The following is a 16,479-nucleotide window of genomic DNA, read 5'->3' on the forward strand; positions in this document are numbered from 1 at the left end:
TTCATTTTATCCTCCAAAACTGGAGGGTGAAACAGGGACAGTTACTGATTCCTGCTGGGAAAACAGGTCCAGCAACACTGGATTTTTTTAGCGACTCACAGAATAGAGGCCAAGAGTCACCAGCATGGGAGCAGCTTTAGGTTAATGAGTGACTCCCTGGGCAGGGAAGCAGATGGGCAGAGGTACTGCAGGGAACTTGACCTTCTGCAGCACCAAGAACAGCCACAGGACACGCAGGGCTGTGTCAAGGCACAGCAGGTCCCACCTGAGACCCTCACCGAGCAGCTCCACAACCCAAGACACCCGCAGACACCCCGCGTGCTCCCAGCCCGCCCAGCGCCATGGTAGGATCCGTGCAGACACGTCATGAGGGAAAAGGCTATAAACCCAGAGATTTTTCTTTAAAAGCTCCAACCCCACCTCGTCATAAACCACTGGATCGGCCTGAGCTGCATCACACAACGTCCCTCTCTGCACTTCAGTGCTCCAAACTGCTGCACTTGCCCCTCTCACCTCGTTGCCCTCCCAAAGCCAGTAAGCTCATCCTTCTTCCACCATGTCCTATAAGGCAGAACAGACTTGTTAAACCTGGGAATAAAATAAGCGGCGACAGCCTCAGGCCCCTCCCCGGCAGCAGGACAGCAAAGGTGTTGGTGAAATAACTTTATTTAGTGTGATACACGGCTGTGGTCAGACAGTCCATACTCAGAGTAATAGTCACGCTTACAGGGGAACAGCTAGGAGACAGCAGGGCCAGACACACACTCAATATTATACACATCCATAGAGAAGACAGCGGGAAGTGAACTATTTTCTTTCACTAGTTAACTCCCCCCGGTACTTAGGGTCTCCCCAATCCCTCCCCCCAGGCCCATGACTGGGAACAACACGACAGCAGAGCAGTGCACACCTGCCTGTGAGAAGGGGACGGCAAAAACCTGTTCTACGGCAGACACGGACACACCGACAAACATCAGCAATTCCCACACGACAGGGGTATGTACAGAGGAGGGGGCTGAGCTTCCCGCCGGCGCTGGGGGTCAAGGGGGGGGACACTCCAGAGTGAAATGGGGAATGACATCCCAGCTTCCTCCTGCAGCCCAGCTCAGCCCGAGGGGAGGGACAGGGCAGTCACCAACTTGCCACCAGTAAGCCGACACTGGGACCCTCAGGCTCCCGCTCCCGGGCTGCCCCTTCCCCTCCCTTGGCTTCAAAGTGCACACGTGGTGCCAGTGACCTACAGGCGTCCTGCTCGGGAAGTGTCACCAGCCACCAAACGCTGCTGTACCCACCTGTCCCACTGGCTCTCCTGCCTGCTCGCATCCCCCGTCAGCATGACACAGGCCAGGTGATGAAAATAACAGAACTGGTTTGTTCTCCTCTCTGTCAACAGATAAACCTGATGACTTCTGGTTAGGACAGACAGACAAAAAAAACCCAGTACCAGTCTCTGAAAAGCCGTTAATGTAATTAGAAACAAGGGGCAGGGGGAAGAGGAGGTGTTTCCAAGCCTCCAAGCTGAGCTGTGACACCAAAGGTCACTTCCGCAGCACACATTCCTGCATTCCTCTGCGTGGGTCTGACAATAAATCCCTGCCACCGCTCATCTCAGCTTTGGCAACGTTACAGCTTAGCTCTGCTCCAAAAGGGAAAAGGCTACTGCCCCCCTGCTCCAGAGGCCCACAACAAAGGAAGCAGCAGCTCCGTACAATTTCTGCATGCAGCAACCTACGTGTGAGAGCAGCACAGCTACCCCTGGCCTCCCATCTGCTGCAGCTCCATGTGAAGCAGCTCGCGGTCTACGTGACAATGAGCGCAGAGCCCAGCAAAGCTCCTGCCCAGCACCCGTGACTCCCAGGGCAGGTGTTGTCCCTGTCGTGATGGATTCCAGGCAACCGTTCGCTTACGCTGTCGACAGACAGGGTCCAGGTCTCCACAACCCACCCTGAGGATCTCTCTCCCCACTCTGCAAAGCTTCTGGACCCTCTTCCTTCCCCACATCCCACAGTCAACACTCGCCGAGCACCAGCGTTCTCTGGCCGGGAAGATATTCCAACAGAGGAGAGCAGCCTGTGGGATGTCTCTGCTACACAAACAGGAGCAATGAGGCCAAAGCTATCAGAGTCTGGGGGTTTCCAGTGCTGCGTGTAACACGAGGGGCAAAACAACTCAGAAGTTGTGAGCAAGAGTTAGCCAAGATCATCCACAGAAAGGAGAAACCAAGGAGCTAAGATTGTGTGTGCCCTGCAGGAAGCAAAAGCCTAGAAACAGATAACCTGTATTGTCCAAAAAGGCAAGGCCAAGTCAAACTGACCAGTTTAGAAGGAGCAGCCTTTCGCGGAGGAAGTGGGGATGTGGGACAGAGACAGGGCCGGAGGGGGCGGGAAGGAGTTAGGATGCGAGGCAGTGCGGAAGGTGGAAAGCCCACCCCCAAGCTTTGTTTTTTGTCTTCCCTAACTTGGTGGCTTTTCCATGGCATTCACAAGATACATCTGAGCAGACAGGCTCGAGGTGGGGAAGAGGAGGAGGAGGAGAGGAAGAGAGAGTGTGAAGGGCACCAGAGTGCCAAAGTGCAACAACATAAAAATAAATCAAAATAAACAGACAGGACACTCATTCTGCACTCAGGGCTCATACCATGCAGTAAGAGGGGTGGCCGGGGCTGCTCCCCACTAGTAAACAGCGAGCTCACTCGCTTAGTAGATTGGTTTTTCAGCCCCCAAAGTAGGGTTGCTTAGCCAAATGAGCAGTGATGTTCTTCTGTGAGACTGGCCGGTCAGGGAATGTGCTGCTACAGAACGGGGCTGTTAGCAGGAGCACCCGCTCTCCGTTACTGGCTGCTCAGGAGGTTTCTCTAGTTTGATGTCGATCACTGCAGGAGGCAAGTTAAGGAAACACAAGGAGCCAAAAAGTCAGCAAGCTCAACCTAATGAGATCATCGCAACAGCAACAGGGAAGTTCCTGATGAGAAAGCAAGGATACTGTCTTCTTTGCTCTTCTCCGGTGTGCTGTCCATCCCAGGTAAGGCAGCAGCCACACGACGGAAAAGCTGGAAAACAGCAAGAGGTAGAGCTGAAGGCTTGTCAGGAAAACAAGAAAAGGCAGGTTAAAAACCACTGCTTTACGGCATATTTTAGAGTCCAAATTGTACAAACTTGTTGTGTGGGTACTTTAGCAAGGAAAGGAATGATCAACAAACGCCACAAGAATTTTACCTAAGAAATCTAACAGGTTTTATTACGGAAGTTATTCAAACCAGTTTTGTTTCTGCTTGAACACAGCATGGAATTCATTTCTACCATTCCAGCCTCAGCTGCTTTTGTGCACGGCAACGTTACAGAGCACGACTCGGGATCTCTGAGAGCAGCCCCGCGAGAGACCGGAGCTTTAGCAAGCTTCTGGAACACCAGGTTTTCCAGCCCATCCTTTCAGTTCAGTCCTGCTGCAAACCAGCCCCAAGTGAGCTGTGTTTAAGCTATTAAGGATCTGCTAGAGCTGGGAAGGACTGTCATATCCCCAGAAAAATACACAAAATGGTTTGGCATAATTTTTCAATACTTCAATCTCCTCCTCCTGACTTTAATGGAGCAGTGAACACGATACGGACACCACTCGGCCGCCTGGTGACAAGTGCTGCAGAAAGAACCAGAGGAATCACCAGCTCATGATGATTTTCCTTCCAGTAGCTCAGCAAGGGCTTCTCATCCAACCCCTCCAAATTGTGGTACTTGGAAAAATAAAGGCACTGAGGTACCAGCAAGGTGCCGCAGTTAGAATCCCTTTAGTTCTTACTGCAAACACCCGCTAGGCAAATCACGCAACAGTAAGAATCAAAGGTTAAAGTGGATTCAATCCAGAACAGCCAAAAGAAAAACTAAACCCAAAGTCTCCCAGTCCCATGGTGAGGTTCTCCCCATCAGCTGGTGAGCACCAAACTGTTAGATTCTGTTTCCCAGCAGCGCAGATGCTCCCTGCAGAGCCCTGGAGCCGGGGCTGCCTCACTGTCCCACTGCAGAACGATTCCTGAGCTAGCGGGGCCTGGGATCACAAGCTCGGAGCAAGAGGCAACGGGCACAAACTGAGATACAAGAAATCCTGTTTAAACATTAAAAGAAAGTTGAAAGGTTTGGTTTTTTGTCCTGTAAGGATAGTCATAGAGTGTGACAGGCTGCCTGGAGCGATGGAGCCTCTGTCCTCTGAGACAGTCAAAACCCAACCGGAGGCAGTTCTGGGTGTGCTGCTCTGCTTGGACCAGGTAACCTCCAGAGATCCCCTCCGACCTCGGGTATTCTACGATTTTCCGCTGTGGCTTCAAAAAGAAGCAGGAGCTTCTACTCTAGTTCCTTAGCATATGCAATTATCCTGACTGAACTCAACACTGGTGTTAGAAAACCGTGCATTAACTGCTAACAAAAGCAAAGGGAGCACACAAAATTACGCCTGGCTGCACAAAACAGTGCCATTCCTGTTCCTCAGCACATTCCGGTTGAGATTTACTTTTTTTTCAAGGCAAGTTTGCTTGGCTTTAACAGGGAATCCCTGACTTGATGGGAAAGGGGCTCCGACTAGGTAAAGCAGCAAGAAGCATTTCAGGGGTCGACAACAACCAATGGAAGCAAATATCTGATGGAACAGGAACCCCAAGCAGCAGCTTAATCCTCCCACATACAGAGCGGCAAAGGAGAGATTTCCAGTCCACAGAACAGAACATCGACCTACCTGTTTCACATTGTATCCAGTCTTTGCACTGGTCTCAATAAACATCACATTCAGCTCTTTGGCTCTCTGCTCACCTTCTTCTGTAGTGATTTGCCTGGACAAAGATGCAAACAGAAGCAGAAAGACAGAAAGGAAGGATAAGAAGAGTTACAGATGTCTGGGACTGAGCTGCTCTTCACACAGGGTCACTTTGCTGCCCCTCACTGTCCACCAGAGGAGACCTCTGGAGCTCTCGGGCTTTAAGACCCCTGAATCCTCCAGGTACAAACGGAACAACCTCAGGTAAGGCACCCAGGGAACGCCCGGGCTCACAACTGTTAATAACAGACGAACCTCCGGACGCTGCACCTGATACAAAAAGCAGTTTCCCAAAGGGAATTCCACGAGGTTACAGGCAGATTTCAGAAAGGCTCCAGCAGCAAGTGCCAGGCTGCTGCTCGGAGCAAGCGCCTGCAAACGCATCTCTGATCAACACCCTGGACATCCCTGTTTCACATCCTATCCTGCTTTAGCACTGGTTTCTATAGACATCATAGAGGGCTTTTCTCTCACCCTCCTCTATAGAAACCGGTCTGCAGCAGTGAGAACAAATCACTGAAAAGAACAACCAAAGCAAAGCAAAGTAATCCAAAAATGATGAAAAGAAAACTGCAGGAAAACAAACTAACAAACCCAGTAAAGCAGTAACAACAAAAAACCCAAACCAAAACCACCACCACCAAAAGCCCAAAACAAAGCCCAGCCACAAACTGAAGCAACATTAACAGGAAAGAAAAGCTTAACAGGCTGCAACAAATAAGAAAGTGCTATTTTTAGTTCAGCTTTTTGGCCTCAAAACTTGCACCATCGCTTGGCCTCTGCCATAGGATGAATGGTTTCCAGGATGCTGTATTCTACTCCAAAAAATGTGACCCCGCTCACACTGATTCTGTGGCTTTGTCCAGAATTACAAGGCCCAGTATTTCAGCCTCACACAACTCTTGCTTTCTTTTCAAAGAAAGGCAAGGCAGCTTCTTTTACTGATACCTGGATATACACCAGAATTCCAAATTGGAGCCTGCACCAGGACCACTGCCACTTACCTTAAACTTCAGAATTCCTAGTGCTACGTGAACTTCAACTGTAGCTACGCTTCAAACTATTTGGTGGTATTTTCAATTGTTACGGCAGTGCTGGGCCAGCTGTCCTGCACACGCGCTCCACTTGCGCACCATCAGGAAACAATCCAAGGCAGAAATTACTCCACTGGGTTTTCCAGTTCCACAGGAAACTGGATTTGGATAGAAATTAGAAAGCTTCCAATCTAAATGGCAGGTTATTCAGTTATGGAGCTGCAGTTATTTCGAGGTCCCAGGAGGGCAGAAGAGATACTAAACCATCGAGATCCAGAGCTGGCTCAAGTAGAACAGCTCAGACTTTGCTCGGTTGCTGTTGTAAGCTGATTTCAGGGACCAGACCGATCTGAGGTCTTGCCACCCACAATTATTAATCCAAATCAGCAAAACACATTTTTATCATATTTCTAAAGCTCTGAGAACCAAGCTTTACCAATATTTCTAAGTGCAAAGCACAGGACGCTCATAATGGCCTCCCATTTGGCTCCTCCCACCAGCAGTGGTTGTCAGGACTCCATCTTCCCTTTGCCAACTACTACTGACACTACCATTAAAATGAAAATAAAAATATTTCCTTATTTACCCGGTTGCTGATGTATTTCTAAAGAATGAAAATCCCAGACAACATTAAACAACATTTTTGCTAAATCAACAATCGAGAATCTGAAATAGAAATGCAAAAGCACAAGTCCGTGGTCTTCTAAGAAGCTTTTACATTGGTTATATTGGCTGAAGTGGCACTGTAGGAATAAGAGCTTTAATAGCAAAATGCTTTATGACATGTCCCAAAACATTAAGGCCATGTGATTTTAAGAGTCTAATTAACTTTTTCCATCTCTTGGGAAGTCTGCCATTGCTGATCCAGTTTCCTCTCACATAGCTACAATACCACAGTTTGTGTTCTGTATGACATGAAATGCAGGCTCAGAGGAAAACCTTGTTGACTGACACTGAAAAAGCTCATTCTGCATCTTGGAACAAGAAGAAACTTTACTATGATCTTCCAGTTGCGCATGCAGAGTCATGTAAAGAGGCTGATTGAAAAAAAGTCAGATTCCCTTGCTTCTGCACAACATTTTTGGCTTTATCTCAGCACAAAAAGAAAAATCAGACAAAATAAACTATTGAGAAACATGGTATAGAGCTTTCTGATTTAAGTAAAAGGGTTTTTCTTCTGGGTGGCTTTGCTTCAACAAAATCTATTTGTAGAATAGCAAAATGGAATAACTTGACATTGTGAAACCAGAAATCTGAATTTCCTGGCAAGCTTGTTACGCTTTGTTTCAAATCAACAGTTGTTTTAAGACAGCCTAGCTGGCCAGTTCCTGGTCAGGGCAGCGAGGCCGCCCACTCCTTCCGTTACCTCTTGTCCGCCAGGTCAGTTTTGTTCCCCACCAACATGATGATAACGTCGCTGCCTCTCTCTGTCCGAACGTCATCAATCCACTTGGAGGTTTGCTGGAAAGAATTCAAGTCTGTAGGGAAGAAGAAAATGGGAGCGCTAAGGATAAAACTTATTTTCAGAGGGGGAGAATGCTCTGCCTGTACTCAGGTGCTTCTCCACGTCTCCCCACACCACATATAAGCGACCCATAAATCGTTTTCCGCTCAGACAGAAAAAACAGTTTCTCAAGTTAATCATCTTTTTGCAGAACTTCTGGCTGTTAACATGTTAGTTCTGCTTACGTGTAGTATTTCAAATAATGAGACAGCAGAAAGCACCACTCACTTGTAATGTCATAGACTACCACAGCGATGGTGGAGTCGCGGATGTAGCTGGGAATGAGGCTGCGGAACCGCTCCTGGCCGGCTGTGTCCCAAAGCTGCAGCCGAACCTGCTGGTACCAGGCCAGGGAGGGCAGAGAGCGAGGGAGAAAAGAGAGGAGGAAACTGTCCTTTAGAGAAAAGGCCATCGCTAGAATTAACTGCATGCAGCTCAATCTGAGAAGCTGAGTCTGACCTTGAAATCTTGCCCCAAATATCCAAACACCACCAAAGCTGGCTTTTCTGACTCTGTTTATAGATAATGTGCTTTAATTACTGACTTTGTTCGTCTAGAGATTCTGCTGTTCTGCAAGAGCTCCAGGTTGTGGTTACTACCTTGTGCAGATATGGTAGCTAACAGCTCCGAACTGTTGTACGTGTGGGTCTCCACAGGACTCCTACCCCAGAATATCTTGGATTAAAGGCTTTTGATCAATTCCCACATGACAGACATGCAGCTCCCTCGGCCCAGACACCACACAGTGGAACAGCACCCATCCTCCAGCACCAAGCACCCAACAACGGGCATTTTCATGCAGGATTAAGGCAATCAATAACTGAAGTGCCAGCAGAAACAAAAGCAAACGTTACGCACCGTAGGCTTCACATGGCACAGGGGGCATTGGGTTCTCCCTTTCAGATAAGTGCAAGGGTCAGAAAAAACCACCAGCGCTATGAGCAGTACAGTTGGATCTCCAGAACGGTGCCCAAACACAGCTCTAAGGTCTGGGACCCGTCTGTTTTTAACAGTGACAGTCAAAACACGCCTGACTGCCACAGTGAGCGCTAAACAAAAGCTCTTCATGACTGGGAGCGATACCATTTCCTTCCAAGTCATTACCCCGCACAGCGAGCTCCGTGAGTAGCGCTATGCTGCCAGAAAACAAGATTGCTCTTGGCATTCTCAACAGGTTTCACAGGAGGGCATAGACTGGTTCCCAGTTTAATGACAGGAACTGGTCAGGTGCGCTCACAAGGCCAGGCGGGCAGCAATGAGGGAGAGCAGCTGTCCATGCACAGAACAGCGGTTAATGAGGCAGCTTGCAGGGCTACGAGGGAGAAAGTGGATTCAGAAGGAACAGTAACTGGCTTGTTTAGAAGAGAAATAGAATCTGGACAGAGCACACGTCTGCAAAGCACCTTGCTAGAAGCAGATTCAAAACAACATTGTCTTTACATCAGGGTGTGTAGCTCTGATGCCCTGGGGTTTAAGGAAGATTAGGGCTCACAGTCAAAGCAATTAGCTCATGCTTCATTTTGAAAGCAGCCTTGGCTACAGTAGCAGGTCAGGGCTCTTCACTACCCATGGAAACTCAGCTCCCAGCACCTGGCCAATATCACACTGGTGCTGGTGGAGCAGACTGGTAACAGCAGCTTCTGCCTCTTGCCTCCAGACTGCACAGCGAGCTGCCACGCGGCTCCCTCGACATCCGTGTGTACTCAGTTTGGAGGGGCAGAGAAAATATAAATAGCAATTTCTCTTTTTCTTCTCAGCTTCCCACATGCTAGCTAACACTTTCTCTCTTCTAATTAAGACTATCTTGGCTGGTACTTAACTGAGTCCTATGTTCTGTCCCTATTTTACACTACGATAACCGGAATCAACTTACAGGAGACTATCTGAGGTTCCCAAATACAATTACCACTTAAGACAATGTAAATATACAGCTCTGTGTTTTCCTAATCCCACTAGTGCTCACCATCATCACGCCCTCAAAGCACCTGAGCACGTTCCTTCAAGAACACAAGAAAACTAAAAGCCTTTCAGTTGCTAGGAACAGAACGAAGAACAGCAACAAGAAAACATAAAGTTATCTGAAAATATCAGACTATTACCAAGGCAGGATTATTTCTGACACGACTGGAAGCTGTCAGGAACAGCCCAGACCATGGCAAAATTCTTCCACCTGCCTGGACTGGAATAAAGGCCACGTAATCATTTGCCTTCAATACGTGAGATAAATCAGTCTGGTAGAATTTGTTAATAACTTCTGTTAACAAAGTGAAACAAAGCCCTGATCTGTAAAGCCTCGCTATCATCTAGATTTTGTGACAGAATAAAGGTGGGCCAGAGGTTTTCCATCTGCGCTATGTTCTTTACTTAAACTTTGTCCACATGGGGTCGGCTCACTGGTGTAAATCCTGTCAAGGTATTTACACCAATACTTTACCTTAGCCAAAAAAGCCAGGTCAAGTGGAATCAATAAAAGGAGTTACGAAATAATTGCATTCATATCTTTATATCTTCTGCTAAACCATTCAAGCCAACAGTTGTAGAGAACTTCTCCCTAAGCTTGTTTATTCTTTAGAAATTGTGGTAGTTACAACTCTTCTAAAAGCTCTCTAGTTAGTCATAGGAATCATCAGCTCTCTTCTTCAATGAAATGGGAGTCTTGAATGCTCATAAATCACTATATAGCTTTTATTTAAATGTACTGTACTGTTTTACCTACTCTGACAGTGTTGCTTTGCGTTGGCATATGAAGTTGTTACTTGCATTACCTCTCTACTCCTCCCGAGGCGAAAAGAAAAAGTTAATTTTGAGGTTTAAAAGAAAAACCCCCAAATCAGAAAAAGTTTTCCAAATGCCATCAATCACCTTTCATTCCAGTCAGCACAGACGCAAGAAAAGTCACAATCCCTGTTCACCTACCTGCCAGTCCTCTGTGTATCACTTCCACAGTTCAAGCTTTGAGCAGACAAGAGTTTTCCAGTTCCCCAGTTTCTGTATTATGGGATGGAGTTACCGTGGTTGTGGGGGAAGATGCTCTGCTACTTCCAGTCAGCCCATGAAATACGTACAGTTCTGAGGCCAATGGAATATCTTAGATCCTTTCAGATAACACCACCACTTCCATTGCATAGAAGGTGCACAATAAAAGGTCCCTGCAGAGGCTCGGGCTAATACCTACTTGTAACGTCAAAGACAATGACAGCAACAGCAGAGTCACGGATGTAGCTGGGAATGAGGCTGCGGAACCTCTCCTGGCCGGCTGTGTCCCACAGCTGCAGCCTGATCTGGGAAACGGAAAAGTGTAGGGGAAGAGGAAAAGGGAAGAGCAGGGAAATGGAAAACAAAACCAAAAACTCAAGTGAAATGAAAAGAAAAAAGAAAAAATTGCAAGACAAAAATAACGTAACAAAAGGAAAGTTAAAATGGAACAGAAATGTGAAAAGAGCCAATGACACTTCTAACTGCATTCTCACAGCAAGCTCAGCGTCGCACATCCGAGAAACCTCCCTCCCTCCACGAGCCCATTAATAACTCGCACACACGAGCACATTCTTCCATTTCATCAGAAAACCAAGATATCCCCAAAATACCTTCTCACACCATCTGCTAACGAGGAAAACAAGCACACATACCTCTGTGCATCCTGCCATGTCAGGACTGGCTCTAACAGCCACACCAGCAAACTGCAGCCTACCTCTCGCTAAATGTGGTCACTTGGAACCATCCAGACGTCATCCCACTACTGCTGAACCCACCGCACAGCCCAACCTCGAGGACTGAAACAGGTACAGGACAGGACAGCAAACGCTCTCTAGACTGCCTTATCTTGGGCTTAAATCCAACACGTCTGGGAAGATGCTGAGACACAGCAAAGGAAATCCTACTCGGTCTTCCAAGAATGAGGTTGTAGCTGTAAGGCAGAACTGTCAGCCTGGCAGTTGGGAGTGAGGATGGGGCTTCTTGTGGCCCCAGCTGACTTAGTGCCACAGCTCCTAGTGCACCGGTAACGGCACTTTCAGCTGCCCTCAGTGGGAGGCTGCAGGAGATGGTTTTGCAGAACCCAACTCCACGTAGACTTGTCCCTTTTCCTAGCTAGCACATGCTACCCAGGCCATATTTAGAGTGATCTGGCACATGTATAATTTCAGGACATATTATTTGGTGTAAGGACATATCCAATATGCTAAAGCACAGGCCACACTTACAGGCTTAGCATTCTTCATTTAAAGCACAGCAATCAAAGCCTATTGCAAAATACAGCTGTGGCCATATCTGAGAAATTACCTCAAGGTCTGAATTTTCCTAGCGTACATGCCTGTATTTCTCTCTCCTCTTATCTACATTCAACACCTCTCTGTTATTTGAACAGGCTTTATGGGCTCAGTGGACCACCTACATAAACAGGAAAGCTAACAGTATATTCAACATCGGAAAGAAAATGGCATTTTCTGGCTAGTATGCCAGCAGGTAAACGACACTGTGACCCACACAACCACAATGAACGAAGACTGCACTGCTGAAAACAGCACACAGGCATTCCACCCTGCCTTCACAGGCGTCGAGCAGCGCTCCCAAGATCTTTTACTTCTTCTGCCACTGTCAGCACCACTAGAAAAACGTTATCCAAGTAGTTTCTCCCAAACAAAGACTAAACAAGGTCTGCTCCTAATAGTGAATCGCTGTTAAGATGGGAGAGAAGTGCTCAGGCAACTCATCACACATATTGGGCTGAGATTTCTTCAGAAACGCCAGACCCACAGCCACACACAGAATTTCCATCGCACCACCGGCCCCTTCCTCCCCACAGCAGTTCCACGCTTCTCAACCAGCAGCAGAACTGGCAAAAAGGCAAGTACTAGCAAAACAGAACTAATGAAAAGACAAATACTGAAAGACAGGAGAGGGATGTGAGGGATCTCTTTATGCAAAGGGAATCTCATGCAAGCTAAATCCAAAACTGCTTTATTAACAGTACGTCAGAAGAGTGTTACCAGAGGAGGAACTGTGCCACTGCTGGGAATCGTGAATGACTCCAAGACCTGGAACTGCCTGGGTTCTGCTCAGACCCTTCACACTGACAACCCCAGGGCCAGAGCTGCAAATCCTGGGAGTAAATTCCACCCGAGGTACTTAGAGCAGCCTGCTCATTCCCTGGGATATGGACATCAGCTTGCCCCAGTTTTGCATGGAAGATTTTGACTTCATTCTAGAGGTATCAGATATTAACAAGTACCAGAAACAGGGGAGCAGGTCAGCGATTTGATTTGACAAAGGCCGTTCCTCTGAAGGCTGCAGGGGGATTTCAGCAGCCGTTGGAGGAACGACCAGGCGAAACAGCGCACGCAGCAGCTGCTGCTCCCACGCCATCGCGCAGACGCCTCACTTACCGTGCGATCTTCGAGATACATTGTTTTTGACAGGAAATCAATTCCAATGGTCGCCTGAAAAGAAGAAAAGCATTAGTAACCACAGCTTGCTTTCCAGAATCTATCTGCAAATCGCATCTTGTCATACAAACTCAGAAATGTTCGCAAACTTATAATTAAGCTCCTGAAGTCACGCGCCTTCAATGTAGCCGATAATAACAAAGCAATCGGGATCTTTGCACCACCTTCATTTCACATCATACTTCCAACACTCCTCAACTGCACAAGAACCTCTGAGTCTGGATTTTATCCTCACTTGTGCATCTTAACACAGATCATATCCAAAGAGGCATCTCCTCCCAGGCTACTGCAGTTCAGGCTGGTATGCATTACCATATTAGAAATAACCAAAAGGTGGAGTAAATTACAGATATAAACTGCAGGCAACTATGCTGAAAGCTACAAAGCAATGTTTATTTGGGTGTTTCCATTTCAGAACCTGCTTCCTTTCCAGTGACATTCAGAAGCTCCATTGCCCAGGCAGTTCTTTCTGTAACTCTCCTTCCATCCACATCTCCACTGCTGTACAGCAATTCTGGTATAAAGACATTTAAATTCATTTACTAAGTTAGATGTGCTCCCAGGCACTTAAATGAAGCAGGTGTCCTAGTCCATCATAACCTGGGATGCGGGAGACAGGCTGCTGATGTAACAGATTTGAGCATTTTAGACTATCTCCAGACTCAAACACAGGCAGCATCACATGTTCTGGAAGGTCTCCATCACAACGTGAACCATTTAACATGAGACGACAACCATCAGCTCCTGTCAGCAATACTTATTTCTGGAAGTCCTGTTTTCTGCAGCCAGGACACAGGTTATAACAACTACAATGAGAAGAGAAATCCAGAAAGCACAAGAGGATCCAGTTCTAGTGAAATACTTGTCCTCAAAAAGAAAAAAAAAGTAATCTTTTCCTTTTCCAGCTTAAAATTATCCCATTCTAACCCAGTAACTCTTTCTGGCCTGAATTAAAGGAGAACACCAGAGTCTTATCTTTCTTAAAGAGATGTGGTATTCCCTTGAAATATTGCTAAGTGCTTTTGATGCAACTAACTCTCCTGAAATCTTCGGACCTCTTACACATCTTTAGCTTTTCAGCTGCAGCCTCTTCATCCCTACCCGGCTCTTCCCCTGCCAAGATTTCCCCGGCTTTTTCTATCTATAACCTTTTAGCGTAAAAAAAAAAAAGTAATAGAAAAACCAACGGAGAGAAGATACCATGGGGACCACTTGCAGATCTATCTCTGCACTTTGGACTCAGGTGCCAGAGACCACGAACTACCATAAGCATGTTGACATCTTGTTCTTCTGTTTCCTGAGACTTCCACACCCACTGTCAGGCACCCTGAGCATCATCTGCTCTTCAGCTAACCCCAGAAACCCATGTTTCTCCCTGTTCTCCTCAAGGCTACTCACATATCCACACAGGATCTAAACCTTGCTTCTTTTTTGTACACCACAGTTCCTGACATCATACTAGATGCTTGGGCTTCATTGTGAAGTCTCATCTCTGTCTCGAGGCACGTTACAATCTTGATTTTGATATGATATAATCTATTATATTGAACTGACACCTCATGGGGAAATGTGCTTGCCCCAAACAGTGCTCACAGGCTTACATTTTAATAGCAGGGAACAGATTTTCATATACATATATATATAAAAATATATATATAAAGACTACCACATACCTGGTAAGTATTGTCAAAACTGTCATACATAAACCTGGTGATCAGAGAGGTCTTCCCAACTACAAAAGAAGAGAAAAATCACTTTCAAGCAGCAGTGGGAAAAGAAAAAATACCCACTGCCCTGGGTGGTACCGCTGATCATCAGAATGAAGTTGCCAACCTAAGGATATTTTCCAGCTACACCCTCCTGCAAAATGACCAGCTAAGAAATTCATTCGCAAAATGACTGAAATATCTTAAGCCAAATCAATCTCAGTAGATCAAAAATGAATCATGATGAAAACTCTGTCCTCAAATTATGTTGGTATGCATATGACAAAGAATTACTTGTTTGTTTTAAGCAAGCAATAAATCTGCTTTGTTACTCATATTTTGCTACTTAGGTAATCACCACATTGCAGACTTCTAGGCACAAATATCAAAACAAGACATGGAGATGGACTGGACACTGTTTAGCTGCCTCTGGCTGGATAGTAAAGCAGCATTCAAGACTTGCATCCTTTCTTCATGACAAGATTTCAGATACAGAGTAAACTTCGGTGGCTTCCTTAAAAACTTTAAATGCATATTGAAAAATATTATCAAGTGCAGAACCGACAAGAAACCGGAAGCAAAGATCAGATCTCGGATTCTCTCTCAGGAAGCTGAGGAAGCCAAGAAAAATTCCAAAGCTATGGATGGAAAAAGAATATGCTGCCTAGAAAGGTGGTGAAATTGTGGACATTGGAGAGGGAGGGTTAAAAGCAGGTTGGACAAACGCCTGTCAGCAGCAATGCTGACCGTGCCTTGGCAATGGGGGGGAATCAGACAACTTCTGGAAATTCCCCCAAGACCGACAGCCCTGGGGCTGAAGGAGAGGTCAGCAGTGAGAGATCTCGGGAGAATAACACAGCCCAGAACAGCAGAATTCCAAGAAAAACACACAACTCATCCGTGTGTTATGAGGAAAGGGGTACAAAAGGGAGGCACCTTTCAGGCAAAACAACAAAACGCAGATGCAGGGGAGGCCAGGGCCGCGCTGCACACACAGCTCCGCTCTGCCGTTCATTTGTTTTTTCTCTCGCCGGGGCCGCGGACACGGGGCGGAGCGGCGGCCCCAGAGCCCCGGGGCGGCTGCGGGCGCACTGCGGCCCGGCCCCGGGCGCACCGGAGCGGCGGAACCGCGGCCCGTGCGCCGGGCAGGCCAACCGGAGGCCTCAGGCCGGAGCGCGGCGGGGCCGCCCCTCCCCGGGGCGGGCACCTCCGGCCGACGCCCCCCGCAGCGGCCCGGGCGGCTCGTCCCCGCCTCACGCCGTGAAAGGCCCCTTACGGTCCCGCCGCCAGAGCCGAGCGGCTCCTCACCCCCCCGCAGCGGGAGCCCCGCGGTTGCTCCTCATCGCCCCGCCCCGCCCGCCCCGCCCCGATCGGCTCCCCCGCCCGCTGCGGCCTGTCCGCGCCCCCCCCACCGCCCCGCTCACCGCTCTGCTCGCCCAGGAAAACGAGCTTGAACTTCCGCAGCGGGTTCCCGAACTCGCCGCCGCTGCCGGGGGCGGACATGGCGGCGCGGGGAGGCCGAGCCGGAGCCGTGACTGAGGAGAACGAGACACCGAGCGCGCACCGGCACCGCCACCCCGCGCGTCACTTCCGCCGGCGTCACGGCCGCGTCACTCCGCCCCGCCTCCCCGGGAGGGACGGGCGGTTGCCATGGCGACGGGGCGGTGCCGGTGCGGCCTGGACCGGGGGACGTGGCCTGGACCGGGGGACGTGGCCTGGAGCGGGGATCCGGGCTCCCCAGCGCCTCGCCGTCCCGCCGAGGTTCCAGAGGCACCGGCCACCCGCTTCGAGCTTTCCCCCGGCCGGGCCTGACATGCCCTTGTGGCCAGGAAGGCCAGTGGTACCTGGGGTGGGTTAGAAGGGGGTGGTCAGTAGGTCAGAGAGGTTTTCCTGCCCCTCTGCTCTGCCCTGGGGAGACCACACCTGGAATATTGTGTCCAGTTGTGGCCCCTCAGCTCCAGAAGGACAGGGAACTGCTGGAGAGAGCCCAGCGC

The 16,479-nt window shown here is 48.4% G+C and overlaps 1 protein-coding gene across 5 annotated transcripts; it reads right to left on the bottom strand.

The window, feature by feature from the left end:
* Nucleotides 1–648: 648 nt before the first annotated feature.
* Nucleotides 649–16,094, bottom strand: RAB41 (RAB41, member RAS oncogene family). Of its 5 annotated transcripts, none has more exons than XM_065846128.2 (9): nucleotides 15,910–16,066; nucleotides 14,453–14,511; nucleotides 12,720–12,773; nucleotides 10,511–10,616; nucleotides 7,564–7,669; nucleotides 7,198–7,309; nucleotides 4,720–4,813; nucleotides 2,983–3,049; nucleotides 649–2,872 (listed from the first exon to the last, which is right to left on the bottom strand). In XM_065846128.2, exons 2-9 carry the CDS (start codon nucleotides 14,476–14,478, stop codon nucleotides 2,808–2,810), a joined length of 630 nt encoding a protein of 209 aa, XP_065702200.1. In that variant the 5' UTR covers nucleotides 14,479–14,511; nucleotides 15,910–16,066; the 3' UTR covers nucleotides 649–2,807. The 5 variants fall into 5 exon arrangements, with proteins under 5 accessions (XP_065702200.1, XP_071669714.1, XP_065702201.1 ...); XM_071813613.1 differs by having other exon boundaries at nucleotides 7,564–7,672; XM_065846129.2 differs by lacking the exon at nucleotides 7,564–7,669 and having other exon boundaries at nucleotides 15,910–16,094.
* Between the last annotated feature and the right edge of the window lie 385 nt (nucleotides 16,095–16,479).

This window comes from Patagioenas fasciata, chromosome 11 (genome assembly GCF_037038585.1).
Source record: "Patagioenas fasciata isolate bPatFas1 chromosome 11, bPatFas1.hap1, whole genome shotgun sequence".
Taxonomy (NCBI): Eukaryota; Metazoa; Chordata; class Aves; order Columbiformes; family Columbidae; genus Patagioenas; species Patagioenas fasciata.